The following is a 20,990-nucleotide window of genomic DNA, read 5'->3' as shown; positions in this document are numbered from 1 at the left end:
TCTGGGGCTCACAGGAAGCCTCATGAAGCCGTGTGTGACAGTGAGAGAGGACGAGGCCGAGGAGGGAGGAGGAGGAGGGGTGGCTTCTCCTCTCTGTTGTCGAAAGTGAGTGGCTCCTCCCGCTCACCAGCGGCAGCTACCTGGACCCCACCGCTCAGCACAGCCTTTCAGATAATTGCACTGAAAACAAGAAATACAAAAGCACACCACATCCGGTTTCAATCACAACGTAAAGTGGGTTGTATGAAGAGAAACTCGCAGGTCGTCCTATGAAGTGGTTTGTGTCAATGAAGCTCGTTTTAAACCGAACAATCGGAGGATAAAAGAGGCTAAAGCTACCAGATTTAGAACTGCAGGGTTATTTGAGATGCAAACACGTGCATGAAAAAGTTTTACAGCGTCAAAACCGCTGCTGTTACAGCCGCAACCACTGCAGACACATGTATGTACTACCCAAGTGATACTATGGAGAGATAGAGGAGAGGAAGCTGAACGTAAAGCAGCAGCCTGCTCTCCACTCAAAGGTCACATTTCGCTGCTGTAGCGGCAGGCCTCGAGACATTTCCTGAGTTAGTTTGTCCATTACAGACAGAACTTTGTCTCCACTATAAGACAACACAGAGACATATATAGGCTGTATGCAGATTATTAGTGGGAAGGTGGGGTCAAAAACAGTGTAAGGTTTTCCATTGTTTCCTGCTGGTGATGGAAGTTGTAGAGGTTTCAGTGATTCTTCTAGACTACAGCGAAGGAAACGTTTATTTGCAAGAGTTACTGAAAAGAGGCTGAATAGTTACATCAAAAGTGCCGACAGTACAGACACGAAACGGGTCTCAGAGTGAAGGTTTATTTTAACAAAGTCTTATCTCGAAAGGTGATTTTGGCGTGTTCGATTGAGGAGGTCCTACGGGGAGCTGGACACAAGGAGCGACAGGGTAAATACCTGTTTTCAAACATTATTTCAAAAGAGCCCGAGCAGAGTACCACGCAGGGTAAACAGACGATCTGGCGACAGGAGACTGAGCCGGGCTATTATCTCGCAGAGTGTGTAGGTGGCTTGATTAGCAGATGAGTACCAGGTGTGCAGGCTTGATTGGCAGACCTGATGACCACACACACACACACACGGAAAGGGGAAACAACTGGAAAGGGGAGACTGGGATCCTCATGTTGCCCAGAACGCTTGTTCCTTCGGTTCAGCAGGTAGGATCTGCCTGGAGAGGTAAGACAGAAAACTTTCTGGCACAAACACCAAGAGGCAAACACCTCCTGCAGCGTTCACCGTGTTGACGGAGTACGACGAGAAGACAGAAGCCCCTTTCACACTGCCAGTTCTTGTCTTTTACGTAAAACGCAAGGAGGCTGAATGGCGGGGCGAAGTCGTTCTGCAGATAGTAGTAGGTAGTAACAGAGGTGTAACGGGGTAGACGGTAGCTCAGTGTGTACGGACAAAACACAACTAGTAGCTGGAGAAGTGCCAGTTCCTTTCCTGAGCTCCGTTGAGGTGTCTTTAAGCAAGACATCTCTCCATTAGTTCATGTCCATGGGATCCTGTTTGTGCATGTCTGTATTTCGGGGCTTTGTGTGTCTAGCATGTTTGTAAAAACTGAGTGAAAAGATTTATAAGGAATACCTTCTTCTTCTTCTTCTTCTTCTTCTAACGGCGTCAGTGTAAACGGTGGACCTGGCAGGGCGGAACAGCATCGTGTCTGGGGCACTTTATGCTTCTGCAAAGCTGGAACCCTTTGCAAAAAACACACACTGGGGCGGCTTTATGCCGGTGTTACTTGGTGCAATGGCAAATGGCGACGGCGGCATATTGGTGGAGCTTTGTTACGGCGCTGTGGCAAAAGTGCAATGTAAAAAGGACTAGAGCAGGGGTGGCCAACCCTGCTCCTGGAAAGCTATCCTCCTGCATGTTTTAGGTTTCTCCACACTCTAACACACCTGATTTGAATCTCCAGGAGCAGGGTTGGCCACCCCTGGACTAGAGTGACGGAGCAGGAGGCCGGACAGGTGTCAATCTTTGACTGGAGTTTTCTCGTTGGCCTTGCATGATGTTGCTTCAACATTAAGCTTAAAATCCAGCTCTTGTTGGACAGTGAGGGAGGTTCTTCATGTTAAGTTAACATATATCAGCATTTAGAACTTCACATAAAGCACTACATCATCAGCATACGGGAGTTTCTGACTTATGCAAACACTTTGGGTTTTAAAGACAAAATTCAGCCAAATAACTAGTGTAAGCGACATAATCTTAAACCATGGCTTTATCCATCAAGCCACGGCCTCCATGAAGTATTGGGGCTATGAAACATTTTGAAAAGTATATTTTCTCAAAATGTTGAGCTGAGGAAACAGAAGCAGGAAGATAACTTCAGGTTTTTGAGTATCTACCAGTTTTCATCTCAGATCTAAAGTTCAATGAAGGGGCATTGTGCAAGACTCTTCCATACCATATATACAAACCACAAAGCACTCACGCATACAAAAACAGTTGTTGCAACACAATATGTTTGAACCCAACCGTCAGCAGCCGCCTGGTTTGGGTGCCTGAGTGGGTTCAGACCTGCACTAGGCAAGAGGGTGTTCTGTCTGATGCACCCCCACTAGTTCCTGCAGTTACTTGGGTGTCAGCATCAGCCGGCAGTGATGACAAGAGAGACAAGAGCTGAAGCTTACAGAGGAAGTAAGAGAGAGAAGAAGAGTATACATTTCTTCTCGAAAGGTCAAAGTCCGCCATGCCTGAGGTGAAGAGCTGCTATGAAGACCAGAGTGATGTTTGTGCGAGTAAACAGTCTCCTTCGACAGACCACAAAGACAGGGGAGGGTGCTCAGTGGGGAGGAGGTGAGAATGGTAACAAGGGAGGGCATGCTCATACTGAAAAACCTGTTGCACTTAAGGAAACAACAAGGAGGTGTCACAGTACGTGCACTAAAATTAAATGTTGGTTAAGTCAACTAACTGACACCAAATCTTCACTTGAACAGTTTTTTGACTCATCTACCAGGGAAATCAAACACTGAACTATGTACAATTCTGGTAAGCAGGGGCTAGAGTTGACTAAGCTCCATATCCTGTGGTGAAAAAGGGACAGCATATTAACGGACCACAATATGATTCATGCACACTCCTAAAAGCAAAAGACCTACATCTCAGGAAGAGCCCATAGCAATGCTAGCTCGGATGTGAAAGGTTACAAGTGGTTGCGCAGCCATGCTTTGAGCTAAAAGCTAATGTCAGCAGGCTAACAGATCTTTCCATTTTTGTCACAGCATTTTTTAAAATTTTAAGATAGTAGTGGCACAGTGATGCTTTGAGATAAAAGTTAATGTCAGCAGGCGAACAGATCTTTCCATTTTTGTCACAGCATTTTTTTTATTTTTATGATAGTAGTGGTACAGTGATGCTTTGAGATAAAAGTTAATGTCAGCAGGCAAAGACAAGGCTAACACGTTGATATTTGGCAGTTTAACCATGTTCACCATCTCAGTTTGACATGTTAGCTTTAGCGCTAAACACAAAGTTTGATACCAATGCTAACATCAGTGTTTTCAAAATCCATCCACGCTCTTAATCACTCTTTTTTTCTCCTTTCTTCTCACTGTTGATGTCTGCTTGTGTTAAAGAGAATTTCAACAAATAAAATAATAGTTTCACAGCGATGCTTTGAGCGAAAGGCTAATGGAAGTAGGCTAACATGCTCACAAGAGGACAGGGCTAACATTTTGATGTTTATCAGGTGATGTTTCCTGTGGTTTTGTAAAAAATCATTGACTCATTCACTACTCTGTACCCACTAGCTATTTTTAAGTCTCTGGTAGCTGTTGGGGAGTAGCTAGCTAGCTACTTACTACCAACTACCTAGTAGCTAGCTAGCTACTCCATACCAACTACCTATAAAGTGAGCTCTTTCCCTTACTGATAACTCTCATTGCATTGGACTTGTAACATTTTCTTTGCGCAGTTAATAACGTCAGTGCTGTGATGATTCTGCTTTGGTGTTGGGTTTGTCGTATCAGTTGTTACTGTTCTCTCTCTCCCGCCCCCTCCCCCTTCTGTTCTCCTTCTCCTGCAGGGCATGTGTGTGGCAGGGGGTGTGGCTGACTCCTGCAGCAGCAGACGAGGCACACCTGTTTCCACTCAGCTCATCTACCTGCCTATATGAGCCTGGTCTTCACTCCACTACTCTGCCAGATAACTCCATGTTGCTCGGTCGTGCTCGCTGTACTTTCTGTTGATAATTTTCTAGTTACAATTTTGCTGCTTTTGCAATGCTTCTTTTGGTTGTACATTTTTGCACTTACATGTGTTTTTCCTGTGCGCCTCGCTGCTTCGCCAGCCTTTGAATCGTCAGTGGAGTTTTTCCCTCGTGCTCAGCCCTCATCAGAGGACATTTTTTGAGTCGGCCAGCACCCTGCCTCCACTGCCTGCTCCTTAGTTGCTTTTGTGGACATTAAACTCTTTTACTGACCAGTATCAGTCTCCGCTTTGGGGTCCAAACCAAATCAAAACCTAACAGATGTATTTTTTTTTCTTTTAGCTCTTTAATACATTAAAGTGTATATTACTGGCTAGTGACAATTTGTTGCAGGCTACACTACTCTTCACAATGCACTGAGATACTTTGAGACAACTAAAAAGGGTATAATTATTCTCACTTAACATTCGAACAGCATGACAAACTTACTGTATAGTAGACTTTTATAGTGATTTCAGACAGCCCATTTAGTTCAGCAGAAATTTAACATGCTAACATTTGGTATACACACATACTTCAGTGTCATGACCAACATCATTGTAAATTATAAACTTAAACTAAAGCTCTGCATACTTTATAACACACATTTACAATGTCATGCCCAAATATTCCTTGCTAAACTAGCTAGCTAGCAAAGATATGTTAGCCTGTACAATGTTACTTTGAAAACCAAACTATAGACATACCTAGCTTTTACCTAATACCTCATTCATTTGTAATGTGGTTATAACTTTATACTGACTAAACTTAATATTGTGTGCGACTTCAAACAGTCACCTCTTCCTGCAGTTCAGTTGCTCATTCTAGCCATAAAGGTCTGAAGCGAGGCAGCAGGTAGTGACAAAAAGCAAGTTTCGGTGGTTTCTGCTGAAACCACCTTTAATCTGCCGACTCTACACATCACACAAAGACAAATAACCCCTTCAGCTCTGCTGGCATTCAACAGTTGAGCTCCTTTAGTTGTAGTTCGAGTAGAGAGGCAGTAGTTTGAGTTGTTTTAGTTTGAGTAGGGAGCCCTTCATTAGCCCTAAACTTTTAATAAGCTCTTATCAATGTTTTATTTATTAGGTAGAAGGAGAACAAATGCATCTTTTAGTCAATTTAATCCAGGAAACACATTTTTTGTTTAGATTTACCCTTATACCTTCAGAAACTTAGATTATATGAATACAGACTATCACACTGAATCAGTGAAACAATTACCGTGTGGTTTCACCCACACCAAAGATACATCACATATCACACTTATCTGAACAATGATCTTTTTAGCGGTATTTCATCTCCAACCTTCCTCTTGTTTCTTTATTGATAAGCAGGGAGCTTACAACATGTACTGTTGCACATCACACTTTCCTTTTTGCTTTTCCAGCATAAGCCAAGGTGTACGTTTATTTGCGATGTGTGTGTTGCGGTCTCAGGGTAGGAAGCCCGCCCTCACTTTGCGGCAGAATTTTTTTCCACTTCTGTCAGCATCTTGTTGAGCTTCTGGTTCATGAAGTTTCTCTCTGTCCACTGAGCTGCAGACGAGCCGCAAAAAGGCAGGTTATTTACGGTAAGAGATGGACTATAGAAACACGTCAGAACAAAGTGACCACAACAATGACTGAGAAATAGATAGAGACAGGAACAGGAGTGAAAAGGTTAATACCCAAATCATCTGCCTTCCGGCCAAACCAGAGATTGGGGTCGGTCGACCTGGCAGTCAGAGGGTGGCTGATATAGGTGTCTCTGGTGAGGGATCTCCATGTTAAAGAAGCACCTAAAACAGAGGGTTCAATGGATTGAATTAAAGGTGAGCTAGAGAACAATCAAATTGAAAAATGAAAGAAATTCACTGAGGATTTACAGCCATGTTTGCAACTGTAAGTCTGCAGCTAGGCATAGAAATATTTTTAGCCTAATGTGTTAGCATGCTAACTTGCTCAATATGTCAAAGCTAACATGCTTATGTGTCGTAGTTTGACATGTTAGCATAATTAGCACTAAACACAAGGCTTGAAACAGATTGGAACACTGATAGTTTTAAGTATTTATCCGTAGGCTCAATCACTAATATGTCAATTGATTCGGCAATAGATAGTGACTTAACAGGCATTTGAAAATAGGAAATCTAATAAATCCCCAAACCACACCCCCAAAGCTGAAACCACACCCCCTAAACCAAAGCCACTCCCCCTAAACCAAAGCCAAAACCACTCCTCTTAAACCAAAGCCACTCCCCCAATGCTAAAACCACACCCGCTAAACCAAAGCCACTCCCCCAATGCTAAAACCACACCCGCTAAACCAAAGCCACTCCCCCAATGCTAAAACCACACCCGCTTAACCAAAGCCACCCAATGCTAAAACCACACCCGCTAAACCAAAGCCACTCCCCCAATGCTAAAACCACACCCGCTAAACCAAAGCCACTCCCCCAATGCTAAAACCACACCCGCTAAACCAAAGCCACCCAATGCTAAAACCACACCCGCTAAACCAAAGTCACCCAATGCTAAAACCATACCCACTAAACCAAAGCCACTCCCCCAATGCTAAAACCACACCCACTAAACCAAAGCCACTCCCTCAAAGCCAACAAGCACATCACTCAGGCCTTCAACAGCCACAGCTACCACATTTTTTCATCTTTTGTCAGAGCATTTGACTTTTTATTTGTCAGTTTGCAAAGAGAATTTCGACAAATATGATGAAAAAAGCTTGTAAAATAAATTTCCTACCATAGCTTAAAATGAAACTCTTTGAAAGCTTTACAAGAACTCCTATGTTGTCACTCCACGGATATAACAGCAATAGGATTAGTGTAAATGTTAAATCATAGGGTTACAGTAACAGATTGTCTGTTGAGAGTGATAATGCAGGCTAACTGAGCCTTTTATGTCAGTTATAGAGGCGTTAGCTTACATGAGCAAGCAACCATGTGGTCATACAGGATAATGTAAGTCTAAACAAAACTTATAAGTATATTAAATTGATACTTCAAGTTTTTAAGTTTAAGAAAAAATCCCAAGCAAATCTCGGGTCATTTTTTCTTGGGCAAGTCAAGTCAAGTCACAGGTTATATCAAGTTAAGTCACTTTTTTTCCACCCAAGATCCAGCACTCTTACCTGTAGTATCTGGTCTTTATAAAGCGAAAAGACAAGGTGTTAGCAGCCCGTCTAATAATGATATTATTGGCCAATTTATATAACCTGTTCACAAAGTATGACAGTGAATTGTATCTGTGTTATCTTGGCACAGACGCAGCCGTGATGTTTGTCTGCTCTGAGACCGTATTGAGTAATAAGGGGAAAAACATCAGGTAGCTGGGGGCTTTGATGTTGCATGTTGCCATAGCGAGGAGTTTGACTGACAGCCAGCCATCCAATCATGACAGTCACTTCAGTCATTTTATATTTAACAGCTAACATTCAAACTTATGAACACACACAAGACATCCGAGTCATCAGAGTAAGCGTGACACGCAGTGCAGTGTACATGACATTGTGCACAGCTGAATTATTGAGCAGAGCAAGACATTGTGCTCCAACTACTTTTTTTTCAACTTTAGCATCATGTTACTTTAACAATGTATCAACATAAGCGCATTGAACAATATAGTGCAGTGCATTAAACATAATGTCAATATCACAAAAGCAGTCATCCGTTCTAAAACGGCAAATATCTAAATTTACACATGCAAATGTGACTTTCATTTCATTCATGTTTTTCTCAAGTTGCTGTGTTCTTATCAGTGAGCCAGTGAAGAAGAAGATTGTTCAAGACCCCCAACTTCTCCTCTCGTCTATTTTTCGTTTGGTCTGCTCTTTTACTTTTATTTCTTCTATTTTTATCTTTGGCCAAAGTCACAAAAAGAGGTCCAGAAGAAGTCATCTGACGAGGATACTTCTTCTTCTCTTGGAAAAAAGTATGCAAATTCAACTTTGCACCATTTGTGCCTTCGTGTTTGTAATGTTATGTTTGCTTTGTTAAGCCTGCACAGCCTGATCCTGAGGTCGTTTCCACCCTGCGCCTCGTCTTACAAACAAAACATAAAGTGTTTAATCTACAGAACCTAAGAGAGTGTAAATAGAGAGTGAACACTGTTGTACACACCTGGAAAGATATCAGTGCGAAGACAGTGGCCCAAGCTGTGATAGCTTTGGGGACTGGAACAGGCTGACCCAGGAGGAGGAGGCAGCGACAGGGGCAGCACCTGTGGGGATTTTACTGCTCTAACCTGCAGAACGGCATGTTCAGAAGAAAACATCGCTAACCACAAAAACACAAAATTAACACAAAGTTAACACGTAGCAGCAAAAACACACAAAAAAAACCAGTAAAGGTTTCTCACCTTAGCCTTTGCTGGTTCAGATTGTTTTTGGCCAATTGAGGACATGCTACACATAAACCGCAGGAGACGTTAGGCAAAGCAAAAGGTGTTAGATTTCTGAAGAATGTCATGCAAGACACCCGAGAGTATTACATCAGGTTTCACCTCTGGACAGAACTTAAAAAAAAATACAAAACCTGTGACCTTTTAAATAAATATCAGTTAACACCTCAGTGTGCAGGAAACTCCCAGGTGCACGCACACTTATTTATTTTTATACAATAACTATGATACAGTTCCGTACTCCTAAAAGTTGAATAACAACAGGGAGCCGATATTAGGCAAAGACGGCTTTGAATGATTCAGAGGCCTCAATCTCTGAGCTGAACTTCTTTCAATGCAGACTTTCTGTTACAGTGGATCCTGACAAGGATGAGTTAATGCCAAAATTCTCCATAACAGGACATACCGTATATGTTAGGTCAGCTCGTAATATTGTACAGTCAGTAAAACATGAATAAAAATATACTCCAAAATAAAATATTGAAAATAAACAAGAGAACATTTGAAGATAATATTCCTACTTAAAGCTCCTGTGAAGAGTGTTTGGTGCTTATGACACATAAATAAATTCTGATGACTCTATATGAGCTACAAAAGCAAACCAGACCATCAGCAACAACATTGATTATTTCTATACAGTTACTTTAATGCCTGAATCAGCAAAGAGATAAGAGGTACGGCTTTGTCAGTTTACAATTTAACGGTTAGGTGAATGACAGCTATGATTCGGTGGTTGCCTTAACAACAGTAGGAAAAAAAAGCCGCCCCCAGCTGCTGATCGGATGTTTCCTTCCACAAAAAAGGCAGTGCGGTGCGCAGACGGAAAGTGTTTTGGAGGCTGCTAAACGCGTTCTGTCTGATCAGGCCCTTGTACTGAATATGATCACAAACTTTGGTTGCCAAGCAACACAAACATTTTCCTGCACTCTGAGATTAGAGTGTCAATCTCAATGCCGATCGGAGCCGAGGCGATAATTACCCGGGTCTACTGCAGAGTCATTAGACACGGGTCTGAATGCCGTTTGTAACCTTTCCCACTAAGCAAAAAAGCCGGGTGTTAGTGGGTTTGTTGACCAGTGGGGAAGAGCTTTAGAGGCTGAAGAGCAGAGAAGACAGCAGGTGGATCGTTTGGTTTTGTGTGCGTGTGTTTCCTCTCAGCACATTCGTGTTTCTCTTGTTGGTTGCAATTTTGGTTAATAGTCTCTTTTAACATAATAGAAAGATTATCTTGTTTAACTTGCTTTACAAAAAGCTAATTTTCAGTTGTGATTTGTATTTACCTAATCTTGAATGATAATTTTTTACCCATTCCCGGTTATCCTTAAACTGTTGCTCCGCTCATCCCCTAACCATCAACGGGGAATGTAACATAACGGTGTGCTCGACTTGAGTAAACAAGAAAAAAATTAAACATAACTCAAAATTTTTGTGGCCACTCTCTACTTGCAAAACTTCCTTCTTCAATTTGTAATTTTTGCCAATTTTGCAGTGTTAACGTCGGACGTTGTACCTCACTCCTCCCCCTCAGGGAACAGAAGTTACAGTCGTAACATCTTGTAATGTTGCAATAAAAAAAAAGAGACATTTTTTCTGTTCTTTTATCAACTTTATTTCACAATTGAATGCCATTTATTGTGTTCTTTTGTTATAATACCACACACAAATGTCAACTGGCTAAAACAATATAAAACATAACTTCCACATTTTGTCATTATTTATATTATGTACATGCACTCATACTTTCAGAGGCAAAAAATCTCAGGCCTTTGCTTTGCTGTCAAGTGCACTTTCATCTGCCTTCATTGCTGGTTGAGAGGCCATTCCAATGAGGATCCTGCAGACGCGTTCGTGTTGGTGAAGATTTAACAGCTTTTAAAAGGTCTTTTTTTATTTTAAAATAATGTGGGAGAAAACGGCTGAAAGCGATGCTGCGCTATTTCTTACCAATTAAGAACCAAAATGAACACAGAGCAACAGCTTCTGTTACTTCTACTACGAAACGTCTCCTTTACCTTTTATCCTGTGTTTTAACCTCGTCACTATAACTGACAGACTTTCAGATCCAGCTGGATACACAAAGACATAACCCTAACCCTCTTAACACTGAGGATACCCAGACCCACTGCAATCAGTCCCTCACCTGTGTGCCCCGTTTCACCCCTGTAGCTCCACCCTTCTCCAAAGGGGGCGGAGCCAAACCTCCAACTGTCATCACTGCCACAGTTTCAAATTCGAAAGTGCCAGGATGTTTTTTTTAAAGTCTTGACTGTTTCGTTTTAATGCTTTTCTGGAAACTCAGATATATGACGAGAAAAACGGGAGCCATTTAGCGTCTGACAGCTTTGTTCAACTTTTTTTATAATACTTGTGGGATTTGACAGGTTCATAAAAAGCAGAATAATTAATAACAGGTGAAATCTCCTCCTCTGCTATAACCGACTGAGCGTCACAGAGAGAGAGGGAGGTTTGGACATCTTATCCTACAGCTCTGTTGATACATTAGCTAAACTAAAAGTAGTAATGGAGGCATGAATGAGCACCCAGGATAAAAACAGGAGAAAAAACTGGATTATACAAGACTTACAAAAAGCAATGGATGTGCTGACAGCAGAGATAATCTGATATGCATCATATATGCACACGTACTTATTGAAGATTAAATTATGAACTTGTGTTGTTTCAAAGAGAAAGAAAAGATAGAAATAGGCTCACTCGTCACCTGCGTGACAGAACAATAATACTCAAACTGGATTCTTATTGGAGTGGTCCTTCAGGTGCCGACTGCCTCCTGTTTGTCACCTCTCTCAGTTCAGGCTGCTCAGGCGGGATGGAGGCCCATCGCCTCTTTATGTGGGGGCAAACTTCTTGGCCTGTGCCCGTACGCGCTTCTCGTAGTCCATCCTGTTCTGACTGAAGCGCAGAAACACAAAGAAAAAGGTACTTTTATTAACGTTACATGTTTATTAAGAGGTTTAATCTGCAGAATAACAAATCAGCGAGTAATGTTCTTCTGTTTTATGGCTGCTTTTTGGTCCCTGAAACTCTGTTACGTGAATGATCTTAGAAAACGATTACTGACTTAAAGGGCCAGTTTGGCGATTTTCAACCTCAGTCCTATCATGCTATCATGGTAGGAAAAAAAATGCAATTTCTCTCTGTGCCTTTGGAGGACGTTACGTGCTGCTCCAACGGGCCCTGGAAAACCTCACGTCATCTAGCGGAGGCCAGGGAGCTCGCTAAACTACACTTCCTCAATCTAGGACGCCCGCCTCCGATGTCATGTCTCGTTCAAAATCGTCAGGTTTGAAATGTAGACTGCAAACCTGAAGATTTTTCAGACGATCCACCCGTATATTCTCATCGTGTTTCAGATTCTGTCCCGCTCTGAGCCGTTGCCTGAAGCGAAACGGTAGTATTTCAGTCCGTTCCTTTTAGAGGGAGGGGCGCAATGCATGCTGGGTGTTGAAGGAATGTAGAATGGACGAAACCACAAGCTGTTTGTACAACTTCCTCCACAGCTATGGCGCCAATTTCAAATATTATTGCTTCTATTGATTACAGAGAACACCAGCTTTGACTGACAGCGGCTTTTTCCCGGAACGAACTGCTCCTTTAACTCATGTTCAAGAAATTTAACTGTGGGCGCCAGTTTAGCTCAGTGGTTAATTCGTGCGTCCCATATACAGAGGCTACAGAGGCCCCGTGTTGGACTCCCACCCTCGGCCCTTTGCCACTGTCCTCTCTCTCTCTCAATAAAGAATAAAATAATGGTTATTTGCTGGTTCAGATCATTTAAATTTAACTAACAGTGTTTTTGTTGCTCACTTGGTCATGTAACTGTTGAAAAAGACCCTTGAGTCTCAGTGGGGCCCTAACCTGGTTATATAACAGGTAAGCACTATCAAAGACTCACCAGTAGATCGTGTAGGCCTCTGCTTGTGCGGGGTCCTGAATGTTGGGCTCATTCAGCAGCTCCTGGATACCCAGCAGGATCTGAACACACAGTCAGACTAGGGTCAGTGTGATAGTCTATTAGTGTACATAAAACCCTGCTAGCTGTGTGTTATTATGTTCACAACAGTTACCCCTTGTGGATCAAAACAAGCAATGTCACATGTTAACTAACCCCCTCCACAAACAGAGTGTGTGCGCGAGTGTTCGGACCTGTTTGATGGTGATGGCGGGCCTCCAGTCTTTGTCCTCCTCCAGGATCGACAGACACACGGTGCCGGATGGATAGACGTTTGGATGGAATATCGGTGGCTCAAACTTGCCTGGTGGGAAAGCAGCGAAAAGAAAGTCAAATATTTAAAGCTCAAAGCTTCACTGACAGTTTAATCACATAGTACAGATCAGACACGAGACAGGAGGCAGCCTGTGAGCGCTGATATGGAATTCAAAGGCTCTGGGACTTTAACTGATTGTATGTCTCTGCTGTCAAAGAACAATAATCTGCTGTTGCTAAGTACTGTTTACAAATATTGCCTGCTTGTAGAGATGTGGAATCAACACAATATCACACTCAAGGTCATGCTGTTGTACTGAATATCAGCACGGCTGGGGTTATCCTCACGTAACCGACGTGCTGATATTCGTTACAACGGCACACCCTTGTTTTTTCATGACTAACAGTAAAGAAAAAAAAGTCAAGTTACTATGTTTTCATACAATATACAAGATGTGTTTTTGTTATGAAAAGCACCAACACACCAGGAAATTCTGGGATAGACAGTTGGATGTTACACCGTTGAATGACATGCCAATCATTAATATAAGTCTCGTGCGAAATGCTGGAACTTCAAAGCGACGTAACTTGAGTCTGTTGCACGTGTGGAGAGATACTCACATTTGGGTGGTGAGGACGGGTAGTCGTCTTTGAACAGCATTCTGAGTTTGTAGAGTCCGCCCTCCCACAAGGTCTAATGAATGGATGATACAGAACAAACTGCGTTAGTAAACTCACTAAGAAGCACAAATGTGTATCAAACAATTACAAACGCCTAGAAACAAGTAGCGAGACACGAACGACCTTGGAAATATTGGCATATTTCACTGTGGAGAAAAAGGTTAACGACATGTGGACTTTACACTGAAAATTAAATTCCACTTGTGTATTTTAATCATTTATTCCAGCAAGAAATTTTAAATAAGCCTCATATAGAACATTTTCTTGTCATTTAACATTTTTTTAATTGTTTCTCGGATATTTGTCCACTCATTTTTCCTGTTTTCCAAGGTGCAATGTAAATTGCATTCATTACTGGTATTATTTTTATGATTATTATTATTTCTTTTACTAAAATATTGTACATGTAAAATCTGCGATTACAATGGATAGAATTTAGGAGTAAAATAAAAAGATTTAAGCAGGTATAAAAGATTTTAACATGTGTGTGTTTAGCGTTTTCAGTGTTTCTATTTTAGAAAGTGTATTTTTTATATAGTGTATATTTTTTTTTCTTAACTCTATTCTATTTTAATTTTATTTATTTATTCTGATGCTCTTCTATCTTATAAAATCTATCTTAAATAACGCACACAAATTCCAATCTACCTGTACTGTCCTGTAACTGCGCAAATGGCAATAAACATCTATTCAATTCTATTCATAGTGAAAGCACTTGAAGGTAGCTGATCCACTTTGATGTGCATCTGTAGCTGACTCTTTGCTTGAAGATAACTCACTCCTTTCTTCCCCGGGATGGCACACTCCCAGTTCATCAGATTCATGGTTCCATCAGGGTTCTTGGTAGGAACAGCCACAAAACCCTGTGTGTTTTAAAAGACACACAAAACATCAGTGAGTCCTATTACTCGTTGTTTCATTGGCACACGTGCACGTTACGAAGTCTATCAATGAAGATACATATGAGAGACAACATTTCTATTCTGGATAATGTGATGTTTATGCTGCTGCTTACAAATGGGTGGTCTTTTCTCCAGGCTTTGCGCTCCTGGGACAGTCTGCTAAGAGCGATGCCAGACATTGCTGCTCATCAACGCCTCCCTGTGGATAAACAACCCAAAACACATACATTTATCAATTCAAGCTGTCCACAGAGTGATAGTGTAACACAAGTTGTTTCTTCAAAGATTGCATAACAAGTTGGCTCCTTACTAAATGTCACCGACATGAATTGACGCTTTCTGTTAAGGTTATCTGTGGTTATTACAAGGTTAATGTAGCAACTCTTTTAAAGGACACGAAATGTAGCCAATAACAAACGACACATAACAGTTGTAACTGACCTTACGTCCTTTTCTCTTTAGCAAATATCAGAATAAGTTACGTAGGTTTGAAACCGTGAGCTGGATTGCGTCGCTAACGTTTCTGCTGCTTTGACGGCGACCGAAAAAAACACACCCTTCGACGTCCAAAAACAGAACTACAAGGCCAGTTAGGGCGTAAAAGACCGAACGGAATGGATCTTAGATTTCATCAACATCACCCAAACGCTCTAATCGTCACACACTGGTGTTATTTTTGACAATTTATCACATTTGTGTTCAACAATGTGACTCGTAATGCCGTTCCAACAGCTAGCTTGTCGCAAGAAAGGACCCCAATTTGTTTTTTTCGCGAGGACCTTCAGGCACAAAACTGGACAACCGGGTAACACACGTCAAGGATGGTCGGCCATCTTTGTTGTGGCATTCGAAATGAGAAATTCATGTCTTCGAACGATTCGATCATTCTGGCCAACTCCCAATTTCCAGCCTAAAGCCTGAGCACTAATCTAGGAATGCAGTGCATGAGTGTCTGCTGGCTGTAAATATTATAAAAATGAAAAATGGACACGTAATCATGTCACCTGAAAACAACACGTAGTCGTTCAGTATTAAGAAAGCAGTAACTTCAATATGTATTTGTGTTTGTGACATTACAGGGTTTATAGCCTACATTTTTGCGCATTTGCTTACCCAGGCTGTTTGAGGGGCAGGGGCAAGAAAAATAAATAAAAAGGGCACCAGTTGTTTGCCATGGGGTACTAGTGCGCAGAAAATTGTGATGCGAAACAACAACAGGGGCAATTAGGGTCAACTATAGGTATCTCATGAGGGCACAATGTCTCACATGTGATAGGTGCAGAGGCTAACTTATTTTCCAACTTGTATCAGTTATCCACTGGAAGGGCGCCCAATTAAATTTTATCCATTGGAAGGGCACTTTATCATTTTTTTTATCTACTACAGGGGCATCCATGAGGGCACTTTCACAGCATTTTCAAACATGGGGACACCAAGAGGCCCCCCCCCTGCCTCCCTCCTGTGTAGCATGTATGAAAGGTTGCAATTGGTCTTGATAAGTGTGCATCAGAACCCTCATGGAATCGACAATTTGACTGTAGAACATGCCCTTAGCCCTCTTACACTTAACGTGAAGGAGCTCAAAGTCTGCAGCTCTGTGAGTGTAGAAATGGGGATTGGGCCTTTGAGTAAAGTCCTTTAAATAAATGATCTTTCACTCCCTCACTTTTTGTTTATCAATCAGTTACATGTTTCTTTCACAGGAGCCTGTTTGGGTGCTATCTGGGACAACCTTTAACCGACTGTCTGACAATAGCTAATGTTACTTAAGCCCCTTCTTTAGCATTTTCTATCTTTTTATGAGTGTAGACTATCTAATTATTTTTTCATTTTACAAAAATTACGTGCGGTGCTTACATTTTCATTGGTGAGAGTTAATATGGTCACTCTTTGCAAATATTAAGCTGACCTCTGTCGGTGGGAGAGGGTCTAAAATCTAAAGACACTGATGAAGCTGCTGCATGTCAAAGAGTAAGAAGTTTAATTTTGAGTTAATCTAAGCAATACATACCGCTTCAGATACAGCAGGCAAGTTCCACAGCTCCAGAAGAATTGTTGAAAAAGAGTCGTTCGAAATGACTCAGTCATCCGCGTTTGCCCATTGGTGGTGCTCTTTTGTTCTGCTCTCTACAGTTTCTTTTTGCCTCAGTGGAACATAGCAACAGCTGACATCATTAACAATGGTAAAGATAAGTTATTCCTCACGATTTTTAACAACTCAAAGATGAAAATGCAAAACTACCTGTACAAAAAAATGTTGATTCAGGTGTGATTAAGTTAATTGCTTTAACTACAATCTTCAAAGCCACTCTCATTAAAGGACTCTTGCTTATAAATGTATAAATTCTTTTTCACATAAATACACATTTATGGTCCCACACGAGTTGAATACTGCACATTTTACTTGTGCACATTGTACCAGTGTGGCATAACAAAAGCTTAAATGCACAAACTTTGTTTTGAAAATCGGGCATCTTGCCAGACACCTCAAATCGAGCACAGGAACCGGACTGAACTGGTTTTGATTTCCTCTGCGTCAGCATCCCAAATTTTTTATATGCCGTCTCATGTCTCAGCAAAAGCTGCTGTCTTGTTGTGTGCAGATTAACAGCTGCACTTTTTTACACTGAAGAACATTTTCTTATGATGTAACTTTGCAACAATTAAACATTTTATAAAGTTAAATACAAACATGCATGAAAACATTTTTAATTTTAGCATACGATGGAAGACGAGGAGTGAAATAGTTTCCCACTGAGAGGCAGAGGGAGAACAATATTTCTTCCTTCTACAGTATTTCAACTTTCTGTCTTCCATGGGCCCCTCATGAAGCTAAATATTTACTTTTCTGGTTACTGAGTAAAGGAGTTTTTACTTCGTGTCACAAGCTATGAAAGGGAGAAACAGATGGCACCCAATCTGTGTGTAGCAGAAAAAAACAAGGGCATAAAGTGTCCATTTGCTTTAACATTTGTAAAGAAGTAATCAACATGACCTCTTCTCTTAATACCACCGAACCCTCTTAGAAGACAGACGTCTAGTTGTATAATTTTAAACACAACCATTCATGTTAATTAAGCAAAGAAATGTGCGTTTTTAATGTAAAATCTTCATTAAACTAACAACTATAAAGCTTAGTGGTTAGGTTACACAACAATTTTAATTAAGAAACATAAGACACTTACAGTGTTTGATATGTCTACACATACTTCACCCAAATTATTAAATATAATAACATGACGCCTTATAGTTGATTGATCTCTGCATTTTTCCCTTGTATTTGTATATTGTCTTTTTAATGTGTATATCAGTTAGCATTCTTGCTAACTGTTTACATGTTGTATTTTTAGACTTATGTTCATCAACGCGCTCTGTCCCTGTCAAATAAAGAAATAAACTAAACTTCACTGATTTTCAGAATACCATCATTTTACATTCTGTTTGAATAACTTTAATTAACTCAACATTATTACATTTACCAATTATTGATCAATTTCTTTCTTTTTGTTGAATGTAATAAACACATGCTAGATTCTTCATAATTAATACATTGAAATATGTGGCCATATTGATGATTAAGATGTGGGATATGTCGACATAATACGGAAGCCCTTAGCGGACATGCATCCATACATTGTATTTACCGTTATAACGAGTAATTTCTGAGAAAACAAGCTTTGTCATCTCGAGAAAACGGGCCAAATTAATCCGTTATAATGGGAAAAGCAGCTTTGTTTTTACGAGATAGCAGAAAAATAAGTCGAGAACTTGTGAAAACAACCAGAAAACAACGGAAAAACTGAGTAAATAAAATGCATGTGCGCTGAGGGCTTCCGTACATTAACTATACTAGTTGTCTAACACTGTTTAATATGTTTTTAAAAAATTACACAACTCTGCACACGTGCATATACTTCAATACTTCATTTAATTTTTATCATATAATATGAAACCAAAAAATATTTCTATGTTCAAAAATGTTGTTAGTTTGTTGTCGTGCAATTTTCCCGCAAGTTTCCTGTGTGCTCCGACGAGCAGTGACTGTGTAACATACAAAAGTCCCACCAGTATTCGCTCTAAATTACCAAAGCGAGACATTTCTGCATTTATTTTAATATCACACTACAATTATACTTCGCATTATTTTGCCTAAAACTAGAGAAAATAAATGTAAGGCTCTGAGGCAGAAGTTGGCTCCCCTCGTTCACTAGTGTGCAGCATTACACAGTGAACAGTAAAAGTGCACTATGAGGCTAGTTTTATAGTTTTAATCACCATCAGCCTTCCATCGTTCATTCACACCTTCTTCCCCTCTCCCTCTGAGATGAGGAGCTCTGGAGACGCCCTTTTAAACCACTCAGACCAGGAGCCGTCGTAAACGCACACCCCGGGGTGCCCGAGCAGGTGAGCAGCCAGAACCACGTGACAGGCCGTGACGCCGGACCCGCAGGTGGCCCAGAGGGGCTTCTCCAGGTCGACCCCGGCCTCTCTGAACAGTCTGGACAGGTCGTCAGATCCAAGCTCCTTTCCAGAAGCATCCATGAAGGAAGGAAACGGCATGTTGATGGTCCCGGGGAAATGACCCGGCAGCGTGTCTGAGGAGAAAATATAAACGGAGGTTTATTTCTCCAGCTTTTAACCACATCTCATGGATAGTTGTATGTCCATGTGGCTGTCAGGTCGACGGTAAAGTGTCAACCATGACAGTTAAAACTGCTTTATGAGTGCAGGTAGCATCCAGGTTTCTCATAACCAGGATGTGATGTTTACATGCCCAACACATAACCTGGATCATAACCAGGAGGCTAGTGCACGAGTAAACACACTCACAATTGATCAAACAACATCTATGATGAAGGTTATATCCTACACTCTGTTAGCACACATGTGAAAGCAATCATGGAGCAATTATCCTCTGGAAAAAGCTGCTGTCAGTCAAAGCTGGTGTTCTCTGTAATCAATAGAAGCAATAATATTTGAAATTGGCACCATAGCTGTGGAGAAAGTTGTACAAACAGCTCGTGGTTTCACCCATTCTAAGTTCCTACAACACCCAGCGTGCATTGCACCCCTCACTCTGAAAGGAACGGCCAGGTGAGAGACGCTGGAGTGAAATACTACCGTTTCTCTGCAGGCGATGGCTCAGAGCGGTACAGAATCTGAAATACTTCAGTCTACATTTCAAACCTGACGATTTTGAACGAGACATGACATCGGAGGCGGGCGTCCTATATTGAGGAAGTGTAGTTTAGCGAGCTCCCCGGCCTCCGCCAGATGACGCATATTACGTCGTCTGGCAGTGGTTTTCCAGGGCCTGCAGATAGCGTCCTCCAAAGGCACAGAGTGAAATTGAATTTTTTCCCACCACAATAGCATGATAGGACTGAGGTTGAAAATCGGTGAGGTGGCGCTTTAAGAGTTGTTCTGAGCCTTAAAACAGCCTAAAATGTAGCATCAGTTCAATACCTGTCACATTAGTCATAAAAATCAACTGATTGGAGGTAAATTATCATGTGACACTAACAAACCACCACAGTGTGCTGCTTGCAGAGAGTGTGATGTTAGTCAAAGCTAGCAAAATGTCAGCACCAGTGTTTTTCTACCAATCTGTATATTTCTTATCACATTAATATTGAGCAGTACTCTGTATCGGCCAGTACTCAAGTTGAGGTATAGGTACTGATATCAGACCATCTTTAGTACTCTATAGTTGTGACCAGACATGTGACATTTTCCTAAAGTAAAAGAGGCCACAAATTCAGAATTATAAAGTATTTTTAGCGCAGCAGCCTACTTTAAGACTCGGGCAAAGTTCTGACCTCTGTTCACTAAAAGCATGCCTCATATAAAACTTTATTCCAGCTCACCATCTCTGGGCTCCGGCTCGGTCCCCCTGTACCTCCCCGCTGACCTTGCATCCACCACCTGGACCTGCTTGGTTCCGATATTCTCCAGGATCTCTTCATAGCTCTTCACCCAGGACGGGGTTACGGTCGCCTTGAACTCTCGTCGCTCCGGTTTAAAGCTCTCGGATGACACTGGATATCCATCCGCCAGCCAGTTCTTCATGCCTCCGTCCAACACCGACACCAAGCTGTGTCCGAACAGCCGGAACATCCACCACACCCGGGGCGCGACGTACGCCCCGAAGTCGCTCGTGTCATAAACAACCACATGAGTGTCGTTCCCGATGCCCAGCTGCCCCACATACTGCGAGAAGTGTCCGGAGGTGGGCAGCATGTGATCAAACGCAGAGGTCTTATCGCTGCACTCGTCTATGTCAAAGAACGAGGAGCCCGGGATGTGCTTCTGCGCGAATTCAGCCTTTGTGTCCCGCTTGGTTTTCGGGAGGTACCAAGAAGTGTCGAGTATGCGGAGTTTGGGCCCGACGAGGTTGTTTCTGACCGCATCTGCAAGCCACTGACCGGACACCAGAGCCCGGGTCTGCGCCGCCATGACGGAGCTGAGAAATACAAGCTCCGAGCACTAGAGGGAAATACTCCTAGCTCCTCTTCTGGGCTGTCGGTTAACTTTTGGTAAATAA

General features: G+C 41.8%; 2 protein-coding genes across 2 annotated transcripts; both read right to left on the bottom strand.

Annotated features, from left to right (window-relative positions):
• Positions 1-10,231: 10,231 nt before the first annotated feature.
• Positions 10,232-15,187, bottom strand: LOC138604395 (SUMO-conjugating enzyme UBC9-like). Its single transcript, XM_069676320.1, has 7 exons — positions 14,888-15,187; positions 14,560-14,645; positions 14,324-14,407; positions 13,485-13,557; positions 12,803-12,912; positions 12,552-12,631; positions 10,232-11,548 (listed from the first exon to the last, which is right to left on the bottom strand). Exons 2-7 carry the CDS (start codon positions 14,623-14,625, stop codon positions 11,485-11,487), a joined length of 477 nt encoding a protein of 158 aa, XP_069532421.1. The 5' UTR covers positions 14,626-14,645; positions 14,888-15,187; the 3' UTR covers positions 10,232-11,484.
• A 2,448-nt stretch (positions 15,188-17,635) lies between these two features.
• Positions 17,636-20,957, bottom strand: LOC138604345 (3-mercaptopyruvate sulfurtransferase-like). Its single transcript, XM_069676260.1, has 2 exons — positions 20,314-20,957; positions 17,636-19,041 (listed from the first exon to the last, which is right to left on the bottom strand). The coding sequence occupies exons 1-2, from the start codon at positions 20,900-20,902 to the stop codon at positions 18,743-18,745; spliced, it is 888 nt and encodes a 295-aa protein (XP_069532361.1). The 5' UTR covers positions 20,903-20,957; the 3' UTR covers positions 17,636-18,742.
• Between the last annotated feature and the right edge of the window lie 33 nt (positions 20,958-20,990).

Source organism: Semicossyphus pulcher, unplaced genomic scaffold (genome assembly GCF_022749685.1).
Source record: "Semicossyphus pulcher isolate SPU_LCO1_2020_fin unplaced genomic scaffold, fSemPul1.0.p SCAF_25, whole genome shotgun sequence".
Taxonomy (NCBI): Eukaryota; Metazoa; Chordata; class Actinopteri; order Labriformes; family Labridae; genus Semicossyphus; species Semicossyphus pulcher.
The sequence above is the reverse complement of the archived record's forward strand: the minus strand, read 5'-3'. Positions and strand labels throughout refer to the sequence as shown.